The sequence below is a fragment of the Phacochoerus africanus genome, chromosome 15, assembly GCF_016906955.1.
Source record: "Phacochoerus africanus isolate WHEZ1 chromosome 15, ROS_Pafr_v1, whole genome shotgun sequence".
NCBI classification, from domain to species: Eukaryota; Metazoa; Chordata; class Mammalia; order Artiodactyla; family Suidae; genus Phacochoerus; species Phacochoerus africanus.
Genome location: NC_062558.1, coordinates 29,285,817 through 29,298,864, shown reverse-complemented (window position 1 = coordinate 29,298,864; position 13,048 = coordinate 29,285,817). Strand labels below are relative to the sequence as shown.

Below are 13,048 nucleotides of genomic sequence, written 5' to 3'. Positions count from 1 at the left end.
CACAGCTCACGGCAATGCCGGATCCTTAACCCACTGAGCAAGGCCAGGGATCGAACCCAAAACCTCATGGTTCCTAGTTGGATTCGTTAACTACTGGGCCACGACGGGAACTCCCTGTTCTGTGTTAGAGTGGGATTTTGCCAAACACACCTTGAGGTACGTGTGTTGATGATAACATTGTGTATTTACAGATTTGGATGTTGGTTCAGAGGAAATGGATGTATCTGGAAAGCATCTTTATCGGTGGAGACATCAGATCACAACTTCCAGATGAGGCAAAGAAGTTTGACAACATTGATAGAGTATTTAAAAGGGCAAGTGACTGGCTTCTATTTTGGTCCACAAAGGAGGACAGGGATTTGAGATACTTTCATTTATTTATATATGTATTTATTCATGGTCTTGCCCACAGTATACAGAAGTTCCCAGGCCAAGGATTGACTCTGAGCCACCTCAGTGACAACCCCCAGTCCTTAACCACTGGGCCACCAGGGAACTCCTGAGATACTTTTATTTATGTATTTGTAAGTAGTATTTTGTCTATTGGTAGCTTTTGAATTTGTGCTATCATCGTATATGATTTTAATCCTTTCGGTAGAAATTTGTTTGATCTGAAGCCACTGGCATATGGCACTCCAACATTTTTATATTATTTCTCTTTCATTATAAAAGTAGTACCTGTTTAAAAACCTTGGAAAAATGTAGAAAAGCAGGAAAAATATATCTTCCATAAATCCATCACCTTTAATATGTCATATTTATTATTATTATTATTTTTGTCTTTTTAGGGCCGCACCTGTGGCATATGGAGGTTCCCAGGCTAGGGGTTGAATTGGAGCTGTAGCTGCCGGCTTACACCAAAGCCATAGCAACTCAGGATCCAAGCCGCCTCTGTGACCTACACCATAGCTCATGGCAGCGCCAGATCATTAACTCACTGAGCGAGGCCAGGGATTGAACCTGCGTCCTCATGGATGCTAGTCAGATTGGTTTCCGCTGAGCCACGACGGGAACTCCACATATTTCTTCTTTATTTTAATGAATTTATTACAGTTTTAGTTGTACAATGATCATCACAACCCAATTTTATAGGATTTCCATCCCACAATCCCAGTGTAACCCCCCCACCACCCGAACTGTCTCCTTTGGAAACCAAAAGTTTTTCAAAGTCTGTGAGTCAGTATCTGTTCTGCAAAGAAGTTTAGTCTGTCCTTTTTTCAGATTCCACATGTCCGTGAAAGCATTTGATGTTGGTGTCTCATTGTCTGACTGACTTCACTTTGGCATGATAATTTGTAGGTCCATTCATGTTGCTACAAATGCCGGTATTTCATTCCTTTTAATGGTGGAGTGATATTCCATTGTGTGTATGGACACATCTTCTTGATCCAGTCCTCTGTCGATGAGCATTTAGGTTGTTTCCATGTCTTGGCTATTGCAAATAGTGCTGCAATGAACATTGGAGTACATGTGTCTTTGCGAGTCATGGTTTCTCTGGATAGATGCCCAGGAGCGGGATTGCTGGATCAAATGGTAGTTCTATTTTTAGTTTCCTGAGGAATCTCCATACTGTTTTCCACAGTGGTTGCACCAATTTACAATCCCACCAACAGTGTGATAGGGTTCCTTTTTCTCCACACCCTCTCCAGCACTTATTGTTTGGAGACTTTTTGATGATGGCCATTCTGGCTGGTGTAAGGTGGTACCTCATAGTGGTTTTGATGTGCATTTCTCTAATAATGAGTGATGTTGAACATCTTTTCATGTGTTCTTTGGCCATCTGTATGTCTTCTTTGGAGAACTGTCTGTTTAGATCTTCTGCCCATTTATTGATGGGGTTGTTTGTTTTTTTGGTATGGAGCTGCAGGAGGTGTTTATAAATTTTGGAGATTAATCTCTTGTCAGTTGCTTCATTTGCAAAGATTTTCTCCCATTCTGTGGGTTGTCTTTTCGTGTTGTTTAGGGTTTCCTTTGCTGTGCAGAAACTTTGAAGTTTGATTAGGTCCCATTTGTTTATTTTTGTTTTTACTGTCAATACTCTAAGAGGTGGATCTGAGAAGATGTTGCAGTCGTTTATGTTGGAGAGTGTTTGGCCTATGTTTTCCTCTAAGAGTTTGATAGTGTCTGGTCTTATATCTAGGTCTTTAATCCATTTTGAGTTTATTTTTGTGTGTAGTGTTAGGGAGTGTTCTAATTTCGTTCTTTTCCATGTGGCTGTCCAGTTCTCCCAGAACCACTTATTGAACAGGCTGTCTTTTCTCCATTGTATGTTCTTGTCTCCTTTGTCATAGTTGAGTTGGCTGTAGGTGCATGGGTTTAATTCTGGGCTTTCTATCCTGTTCCACTGATCTATATTTCTATCTTTGTGCCAGTACCTCCATATATTTCTTTTATCTTTTTTCTGTGTATATGGGTTGAAAAACACAAGTTGTAATGATATTTTGTAAAATTTCATCCTACAATTTTCTTTTCATATTACAAGGAACAGTTCTTGTTATGAAACCATCTGATAAATTATTTTAATGCCTTTATATAATGTTCCATTGAGTGGCTTGACATTAGTTGATTATTGTCTAGTAACTGGACATCTTGTTTGAAGCGAAATTTTTTCTTTCATAAATAATTTGCATGTTTGTGCCTAAAGATTACTCCAAATTTAGGGTGAATATCTTATAACAGATTGTTTAAAAGTAAATTATCCATGAAAGACCATGTTTATTTTAAAGTCCTTTCCAGAAAAGATTTTACCAGTGGTCCCTGCTGCTAGCAGTTAGTGGGGCAAGGACTTTTGCCCAGCCCACCTGACCTCAGTGCCTGAGTACTTTTCTACTCAGCAATGCTGCTATATTCTTCAGTATGGGCAGCCAGCTCACGTTTGGGTCTCCTTTATCCATTAGAGCTTGTGATTTTTTTCTTATCCACCTGCACAAGCTTTTTTAATAGAAGGATATTTATTTATTATAGAAAAAATTAAACATAAAAAAGCAAAAAAGAGGAGTTCCTGTTGTGGCTCAGCAGAAACGAATCTGACTAGCATCCGTGAGGACACAGGTTCAATCCCTGGCCCCGCTCAGTGGGTTAAGGATCCAGTGTTGCTGTGAGCTGTGGTGCAGGTTGCAGATGCGGCTCGAATCTGGTGCTGCTGTGGCTGTGGTGTTGACTGGCAGCTACAGCTCCGATTCGACCCCTAGCCTGGGAACCTCATATGCCGCAGGTGCAGCCCTAAAAAGACCAAAAAAAAAAAAAATCAAAAAAGAAAAGAAGAATATACCCACAACCCCATGCCCAAGATAACCATTTCAGTTGTTCAGCACTATCTTCTAGAATTTATTTATCCCTATGTTTATGTATTATTTCATATATTATATTAATATATATCATATATCCCAATAAATAATTATTCTACAAAGTAAGACCATTGTTATCGATATGGTCTTTAAAAAATTTAACATCTTTTTCATACATTTCAATAAGCATCTAAATTGTCACTTGTAGCAAATTATTGACCTAATTCCTTCTTGGTGGACACTTGGGCTATTTCTTTTTCTTTTTCTTTCTTTTTCTTTTTTTTTGCCATTATGAAGAGTGCTGCAGGGAATATTCTGGTGTATACAGATTGCTCAGAGTGGAATTGCTGGCTTCATTCATCCAGCAAATGTTGATGGAGGGCCTGCTATGTGCAGACACTAATGTAGGCTCATGGGGACACAGTGAGCAAAGACAGGAAAATCTACCAGGGCAGCTGACCTTCCGCAGGACGATGGAAAAAAAACCCATTAGAAATAAGTTGTCTATAGTACATTAGAAGGTGCCTATTTAAACACTCAAGAGCTTTTGCCAATTTGGCCTCCCTGAAGGCCATGATTCTGATTTATTGGTTTTGCTTTTTCATGCATAGACCCTGGCAGATGCCCACCAGGGACAAGAGCAGAGCTCCTGGAGTTCCCTGGTGGCCAAGCGATCAAAGATCTGGCATTGTTACTGCTGTGGCAAAAGTTTGATCCCAGGCCTGGGAACTTGAATCCCTGGGCATGGCCAGGAAAAAAAAAGAGCAGGACTCCTGTTGTCTTGGAGTGACCTCTGTCTTCTTGACCTTGTCTAGATCATGGGCGAGACCTTGAAAGATCCTGTGATCAAGAGATGCTGTGAGGCCCCAAACCGCCTCAGTGACCTGCAGAACATCAGTGAGGGCCTTGAGAAATGCCAGAAGAGCCTGAACGACTACTTGGACTCCAAGAGGAACGCCTTCCCCAGGTTCTTCTTCATTTCTGATGACGAGCTGCTCAGCATCCTGGGGAACAGCGACCCCCTTTGCGTCCAGGAGCACATGATCAAGGTCAGCCTCCGAGGGCTCCCACAGGAGCGCCTATGCAAGCTCTGTAACTGCAGTTAGCTTTATTGAGTCCTCTACACTGTTCAGTTCAGCCTAGAGGTTTAAGACTGTGAAATGCTGCTGGGGTTTTTATTTGAGGCATAAATCTGATGAAATCAACTGTAGTTTGAGGTTAGATCAGCACGCAGCTGCTAGTTATTGCTCATTTTCCACAGTTCCCCAAACAACATTTTTTTGGTTTTTTTGGAGAAACTAAAACAGTACAGAAATACACACATAAAACAGAAGCAAACTTACAGATTTTGAAATCAAACTTATGGTTTCCATAAGGGAAACCGTTGTGGGGGGAGGTATAAATTAGGAGGATGGGAAAAACATATACCCACTACCGTATGTGTATATAATAGATAATTAACAAAGACCTACTGTATATCGTAAGGAAATCTGCTCAATAGTCTATAATATCCTATATAGGAAAAAAGAATGGATATGTGTATATGTATAACTGATTCACTTTGCTGTACATCTAAAACTAATACAACATTGTAAGTCAACTATACTCCAATAAAATTAAAGAAAAAATACACAAAGACTAATATATTAATATAATAAGTGGAGAGGTAACACAGGATGATTGTTTAGTACACGAAATGTACAGCCAGATTATCTGGATTTAAATCCTGGCTCTACATGGATTTGCTGTGTGACTTTTAGCAAGTTACTTAACCTCTCTGGGCATCAGTTTCCTTATCTGTAAATGCAGATGACTCCAATAGTTAACCTGCCTTAGTGGGGTTGTTCTAAAGATTAAATGAGTTAATGAGTAAAGTTTTAGTACAGTGCTTGCCTTATGAACTTGGCTAAAGAATCTTATCCACCAGTCAGAATTGGCAAGCTTGTTACCATTTAGTCACATTTGCTTTGTCTCTTTTTTTGTAAAATAAAGTTGTAGAGATAAGTTAACATGCTCCGTGTCCCATCCCCATTCACAATTCTTCCACTTGCAAGAGGCAGCCATCATGGCTTTGTTGCCATTCTTTCCAACCCATGTTTTCATACTTTTGCATAAACCTCTGTGTCTCTGTGAGCGATACTGAATGGTAGGAAAGAGGACAGACAATACTGCCTCTTGTTGTTGTTGCTGTTTTGAAGACCGCATATGGAGGTTCCCAGGCTAGGGGTCGAATCAGAGCTATAGCTGCAGGCTTACACCACAGCCACAGAAATGCTGGATCCGAGCCATGTCTACAACTTACACCACAGCTCACAGCAACACCAGATCCTCGACCCACTGAGTGAGGACAGGGATCGAGCCCAAATCCTCACATATACAAGTTGGATTTGTTTTCGTGGAGCCACAGTAGGAACTCCAATATTGTGATAGAGAGCTAGAGCGTGGCGAGAAATAATCTTTGATCAGCAAATCAAAGCTCTATATTGAGTATCAACCCAGAGCAAGGTTTATCAGCCTTCACAGTTGCTGTCTTGGGTCAGATAACTTTTCTGTGTGTGTTTGTGTGTGTGTGTGTGTGTGTGTATGTGTGTTGGGGAGTAGGAGTGGGGGGCTATCCTGTGCATTGTAGGATATTCAGCAGCATCCCTGGCCTCTATCTGCTGGATTCCAGAAGCATCCCTTTCTGGCTGTGACAACCAAAAATGTCTCCAAACATAAACCTCTGTGCCCTGGGGGCAAAATCATCTGTGGTGGAGAACCAGCATTGCAGAGCAATTCCTTATTCCAAATAAACAAATCGCTAAGGATCAAGTACTGAATGCCATGCTTTTCCTTTAATAAATGCTGATTTCCTTCTTAAGAATCATAGTTTTGATTGCATGTTTTCCGTTCTCTAAGGGGAGGCTTATAGTCTGTTTCTGCTTTCGTCAACAAATATTTTACTGTTACAGAAAAACGTGTTCTTAGATACACTTTTTTTTTTTTACTGGTAGCCCTCTTTGCAAACCGCTGATTTTATTCTTCAAAGCCTGTTGCCTTTCTCTCCTTCTGTCTGATTTCCAGAGCGCCTTATCTTAAATCATGGGCCCTAAATGACTTGTTTTCCTGAATATTATTCTGATTAGTAACAATGGGAATAGCCACCAAACGCCTAGTAAGTAATGAGCTGGCATTTCCTTGCTTGATTTGATCTGTCGACCTTATTTTGTGGGTGCCATAGTTATGTTTATTCCAGGCTGAGAGAGGAGAAGCAACTTGCTCAAAGTCACTGGATTGGACAGTGCTGGGGGGGTGAGGGGTGGGATTCAACCACTGGTCTCTTAATTCCTCAGCCCTAGGGTGTTTAGTCACCAAGCTATTCTGCCCCTCCTGTGTTCAGTCTGTCCTTAAGTCCAGATACCTCTCCATCCCAGCATACACCCTGGATTCTCAAGTGTGGGAAAGGAATCTGTCTTTTCTTTCTTTCTTTTTGTGTAACCCACCACAGATCTTTGCACAGTGCAGGATAAACAAAAGTACCCAGTGGACATTTGTCACTGGGTGATTGGATGTCTGTTCAGCATGCAGTCTCTGTTGCTGTCGCTGGCATCCTGGCAGCTCTGATGTGGGATGAGGCACCTTAGGCTGTTCTCTGATTCCAGAACCCAGTGAAGGTTTTACAGGGTGGCTTCTCCCACTTTATTGCAGATGTACGACAACATAGCACTGCTGAGGTTTAATGACGGGGACAGTGGAGAAAAGCTGGTGTCTGCCATGATTTCAGCGGAAGGGGAGGTCATGGAGTTCCGGAAGATCATCCGGGCTGAGGGGCGCGTGGAGGACTGGATGACGGCAGTTTTGAATGAAATGCGAAGGACTAACAGGCTAATTACCAAAGAGGCTATTTTTAGATACTGTGAAGACAGAACCAGGTAGGATTGTAAATGTGGTTGTGTGTTTATCATATTAATGGTCGTACTGGATCCATTTTCAGGGTTTGGAATAGACCGATTGATATTTCAGTGAGGTTTTCTTTTCCTCCAGCTAAATTAGCTGATAAATAGCTGTCCTTTAAGGGTCACCTCATATAGTACTTCTCAAAGCTGGTCCCTAGACTGGCATCATCAGAGCCCCCGGGAGCGTGTTAGAAATGCAGATTCCTGGGCCCTCCCCAAACGTGCCCCATCAGAAACTCTGGGGATGGGGCCTAGGGATCTGAGTTTTCATAAGCTCCGAGGGGATTCTGAGCTCAAATGTGAGAACTTAGTGACCCACCAGAAACCAGGTGTTCGCTCCTGGTCTGGGAACTTTTTGGGTTGCAGTGCTTTCGCATCTCCCGATTTGTGACTCTTTAGGTCTGTTGTCCTTTGCAAGGTCCGTCTTTGTGCATCACTTCACTGCTGTCCTCTCTACCTCCCTTACCTGTTACATCTTTCTCGTGTGTAGGGACCATAGTTGTACAGGCTATTTCGGTGTTAGAGGCACGACACAAATTTTTTTTTTTTTTTCATGTGGAAGTTCCTGGGCCAGGGATGGAATCTATGCCATAGCAGTGACCTGAGCCACAGCAGGGACAATGTCAGTTCCTTAACCAGGAGGCCACTCAGAGGACTCTAACCACACAATTTTAAAACAAGACGTTAAAGCCAAATACTTTTCATTGTTTTAAGCATTCTTTTTTTTAACTTTTTTTTTTTTTTTTTTTTTTTTTTTTAGGTCCACACTGGTGGCAAATGGAAATTCCTGGGCTAGGGATCGAATTGGAGCCACAGCTGCCTGCCTACACCACAGCCACAGCAATGTGGGATCCAAGCCGCATCTGCAATCTATGCCACAGCTCACAGCAATGCTGAGTCTTTAACCAGTGAGCGAGGCCAGGGATCAAACTTGCATCCTCGTAGACACTAGTAAGGTTCTTAACCCGCTGAGCCACATTAGGAACTCCTTAAGCATTCTTTCAAATTTATTTTGCCTTTCACTATACATCATCAAGATAAGGACTAAAAATTCACTGTCACTTTTACTGGATTGGAACTTAATGGCCCTGGGTCCGTTTTTTTGAAATATAATTTAGAAAAAAAAAAAGTTTGTCCTAATGTAGTTCAAACAGCATTATTTCATTCTTTTTTATGGCCAAGTAATATTCCATTGTATATATGTACAGCGTCTTCTTTTTCCATCCCTCTTTTGATGGAAGGAAATACATTCCTCTTGGGACCACTCTCGGTCCCAAGCCTGGGAAAATCTCGGTAAAGATGTGCTTTTCCTTTAGGGTGGACTGGATGCTCCTGTACCAAGGGATGGTGGTGCTGGCGGCCAGCCAGGTGTGGTGGACCTGGGAGGTGGAGGATGTCTTTCGCAAAGTGCAGCAAGGGGAGAAGCAGGCCATGAAGAACTATGGCCGGAAGATGCACCAGCAGATCGATGAGCTGGTCACTCGGATCACCATGTCCCTGAGCAGAAACGACAGAAAGAAGTACAACACCATCCTCATCATCGACGTGCATGCCCGAGATATAGTCGACTCTTTCATACGGAGCAGGTAGGGACCTACCTGGGCCACTAGCATGGCAAAACCTGTCCTTCATCCTCTGGCCTCTCTCAGCATCTCTCCTTGTGCATGGTCCACCTCCTCTTCCGCCTCATCCCTCCCTCTTTCCTTATCCCACCACCCCCTCCATCGTTGTTCACTTTCCAGCATCCTCGAGGCCCGGGAGTTTGAATGGGAAAGTCAGCTGCGGTTTTACTGGGACCGAGAACCAGACGAGCTGAACATCCGCCAGTGCACAGGGACCTTCAGCTACGGCTACGAGTACATGGGTTTGAACGGGAGGCTGGTCATCACGCCCCTCACAGACCGGATTTACCTGACTCTCACTCAGGTGACTGGTGACCTGGCCCCTCTGGTGCTTATCATTCACCTGGGGTTATGTGCTATTCTCTACGTGAGACAGTGGTAGTTGGGATGGTGTACTGGCTTGACCCCCAAATTCATGTCCGCTCAGAAACCTCAGATGTGAACTTATTTAGAAATAGGGTCTTGGAGTTGCCGTTGTGGCTCAGTGGTTAACGAATCCGACTAGGAACCAGGTTTCAGGTTCGATCCCTGGCCTCACTCAGTGGGTTAAGGATCCGGCGTTGCCTCGAGCTGTGGTGTAGGTCGCATACGCGGCTCGGATCCCGCGTTGCTGTGGCTGTGGCATAGGCCGGTGGCTACAGCTCCGATTCGACCCCTAGCCTGGGAACCTCCATATGCCTTGGGTGTAGCCCCAGAAAAGACCAAGAAAAAAAAAAGAAAGAAAAAAAGAAATAGGGTCTTGGGGATGGACTGGGAGTTTGGATTGGCACATGCACACTGAATTATGTGGAATGAGTGGCCAACGGGGACCTGCTGTAGAGCACAGGGAACTCGACTCAGTGTTCTGTGATAATCTGTGTGGGAAAAGAATCTGAGAGAGAATGGATATGTGTATGTGTGTGACTGGGTCACTTTGTTGTACAGCAGAAATTATCACAACCTTGTCAATCAACTATACTTTAATAAAACTTAAAAAATGCAAAGAAAAAAGAAATAGGGTCTTGGCAGATTTAATTAGTTTAGGGTTGTGGGGGAGAACATCCTGGATTCAGGCCTTCACACCCATGACTGGTTTTCTTGTAAGAAATGAGGAGGTTGCAGAGTCTTGGGGAGGAGGATGTGAAGACGCAGGCAGAGACGGGAGGGAGGTAGCTGCGGGCCAGGAGATGCCTGGGGCCACTGGAAGCTGGAGATGGCAAGGGGGCTCCCTCCCCTAGAGCCTTCAGAAGAAGTGTCACCCTTCCCACACCATGATTTCAGACTTTTTTCCCATGCAGAACTGTGAAGTAATACATTTCTGTTGTTTTAAGCCAGCCGGTTTTGTGATCCTTGGTTGTGGCAGCCCGAGAACACTAACACTGATAGTAAGGGACGTCATCCTTTGCAAAAAATCTGTGTAATTGCTGCCTTTCAGGATTGGGCTGTTGCAAGTTCAGGTGGCCCCTAAAATCACTTGGGTTCAATAGTTTGCTAAAAGGAATTACAGAATTCAGTAAAGCCATTATAGTCATGGTTATTATTATTATTATTTTTACGGCTGCACCTGTAACATATGGAGGTTCCCAGGCTAGGGGTCAAATTGGAGCTGCAGCTGCTGACCTACACCACAGCCACAGCCACAGCCACACCAGATCCAAGCTGCATCTGCGACCTATTCCAAAACTTGCAGCAACGTGGGATCCTGAACCCACTGAGCAAGACCAGAGACTGAACCCACATCCTTATGGATAATTGTTGGGTTCTTAACCTACTGAGCCTCAATGGGAACTCCCATGGTTATGGTTTTTACAGGTCAAAATCAGCAAGGGGAGAAAGCATAGCACAAGGTCCAGGGAGGCCAGCTCAAAGCTTCACTTTCCTCTCTAGAGTGAGGGTGCATACAGCACTGTGTCCTCTAGCAACAGCTTGTGGCCACATGTGTGACGCATGCACCCAGGGAAGCAGACCAAGCCTTGGTGGCCGGGGTATTAACCCGGGACTTGTCAGGCAGGCGTGACTGACCACCTGAGTGGTTGACCCTAGTCTCCATACCCTCTGGAAGCTGACCTGACGGTACCATGTGGCCCATGCCTCCCACCATAAATCACCCTGTGGGACTGCCCTGTATGGCCCAAAGAACCCAGATAAACAAGGACACTCTTCTCAGGCAGGACATTCCGAGGGCTTAGAGGTCAGCTCCTAGGGTCTGCAGACAAAGGACCAAATCTTACTTTGGGCAAAATGAATCCTCTGCAAAGATGTCCGTGTGTCCCTGAGCCTCAATTCTGGGGACTTCTGGGCATTGTCCTCAGGGTGGGGACAGATTCCAGCTCACTGCTCTGTCCCTGGTATGCTGGTCCTTGTATAATGGGGGATGGGAGTCTGTGGAGATCACTAGAGAAATGTAGAAATGTTAAAACTGGTAGAGTTCCTGTTGTAGCTCTGCAGGTTAAGAACCCGACTAGTATCCATGAGGATGTGGGCTCGATCCCTGGCCTCACTCAGTGGGTTAAGGATCTGGTATTGCTGTGGCTGTGGTGTAAGCCAGCAGCTGGTGCTCCAACTCGACCCCTCACCTGGGAACTTCCCTATGCTGCAGGCGCCGTCCTAAAAAAACAAAAAAAAAGTCAAAACTGGTGACTCTCAGAAAAGGTGAGTGTGACCTCGTCCATGGCTATTTGTATATTCTGCAGAGATTGTCACAGACTGGGAATTGACACCTGTTTCCTTCCATGAAGCAGACAACGTATGTTTTGCATTTGACTCATAACAGGCACTGTCCATGTATCTGGGTGGAGCTCCTGCTGGCCCAGCAGGTACTGGCAAAACTGAGACCACCAAGGACCTGGCCAAAGCCTTGGGCTTGCTCTGTGTTGTGACCAACTGTGGTGAAGGCATGGATTACAAAGTAAGGCTCTGGCATCACTTCCCGTTCTATCTTCTTAGGCAGAGAGCTAAAAGTGGGACATGGTAGGAAGGCACTTCGCCTCATACGCTTCCATGAAATGACACAGGGACAGATGGAGAACTATGGTAGGAAGGCTTTCACCATCACAGTCTCAGAACTTGGATGTATCTCTTTGTTACCAGCATGGAGAGCAAAAGTCCAAACTAAATGCCCACCAGAGTCAGGTAGATAATGTAAGTGAGTGAAGCAGCAAGCAGAGACAATAGAGAGTGTTGGGGACTGTGGCTAACTGAAGAGCAAAGCTCCATCTAAAGGGGGAGCCACTGTTCAGCCTAGGGCAATTGTTGCACTTGGAAAAGAGGACCCAGTATTGCTGGATTTTCCAGCATCTCAAGAGAAGCCAGAAATATGAATTTTTACTTAAAACCTTGAATTTATGAAATGCTGTGAGTGGGAGCTGGCCCATCGGGGGCCTTGAAAGTCTTGTCAGGAAGATCGATTGGTGGGGTGGCTGGCTGACCACTCCTGTGCCAATCTGATAATCCTCATTTCCCTTTACTTTAGAAAATTGTATCCATAAATGGACTGCTTGCAGTGTTAAAGATGAAAATTGCCCTTGTCCTGACATTTCTGTCATCCTAGGCTGTTGGGAAGATTTTCTCGGGCCTTGCTCAATGTGGGGCTTGGGGCTGCTTTGACGAGTTTAATCGCATAGATGCCTCTGTGCTCTCAGTCATCTCATCTCAGATTCAGACGATCCGAAATGCTCTGATCCATCAGCTGACCACGTTCCAGGTGAGGATAAGTGTGAAGCCCACCAGGATGGGAACATGTGGCGTTTCCTCGAAACATCAAATGGTGGGGAGTTTCCATTATGCTCAGCAGGTTAAGAACCTGACTAGTATCCATGAGGATGCAGGTTCGATCCCTTGCCTCGTTCAGTGGGTTAAGGATCCGGTGTTGCCACGAGCTGTGGTGTAGGTCGCAGATGCAGCTCAGCTCTAGCATTGCTGTGGCTGTGGTGTAGGCTGGCAGCTTCAGCTCTGATTCAACCCCTAGCCTGGGAACTTCTATATGCCACAGGTGTGGCCTTAAAGAGAAAAAATATATTTTTTTCTTTTTTCAGATGATTTGCCTGACTTCTACTTTCAAAATGGAGATAATTGGGTTTCCTCATATTATCAGTATCTCTTATTTTATTTATTTTTGACTGAATTTATGGCATATGGAAGTTCCTGGGCCAGGCATTGAACACATGCCCAGTTATGGCCTGCAACCACAGCTGGGCCACAAGGGCACTTCCTATCAGCCTCTTTT

The 13,048-nt window shown here is 44.3% G+C and overlaps 1 protein-coding gene across 1 annotated transcript in view; it reads left to right on the top strand.

Moving 5' to 3' along the window:
* The window catches only part of DNAH10 (dynein axonemal heavy chain 10), a 158,618-nt gene that overhangs the window by 70,016 nt on the left and 75,554 nt on the right, over positions 1-13,048 (top strand). The window contains exons 28-34 of the mRNA XM_047759974.1: positions 192-314; positions 4,103-4,336; positions 6,975-7,198; positions 8,539-8,808; positions 8,965-9,148; positions 11,597-11,731; positions 12,374-12,526. Of these exons, the coding sequence (XP_047615930.1) occupies positions 192-314; positions 4,103-4,336; positions 6,975-7,198; positions 8,539-8,808; positions 8,965-9,148; positions 11,597-11,731; positions 12,374-12,526 (1,323 nt within the window). The remainder of the gene's footprint in view (positions 1-191; positions 315-4,102; positions 4,337-6,974; positions 7,199-8,538; positions 8,809-8,964; positions 9,149-11,596; positions 11,732-12,373; positions 12,527-13,048) is intronic.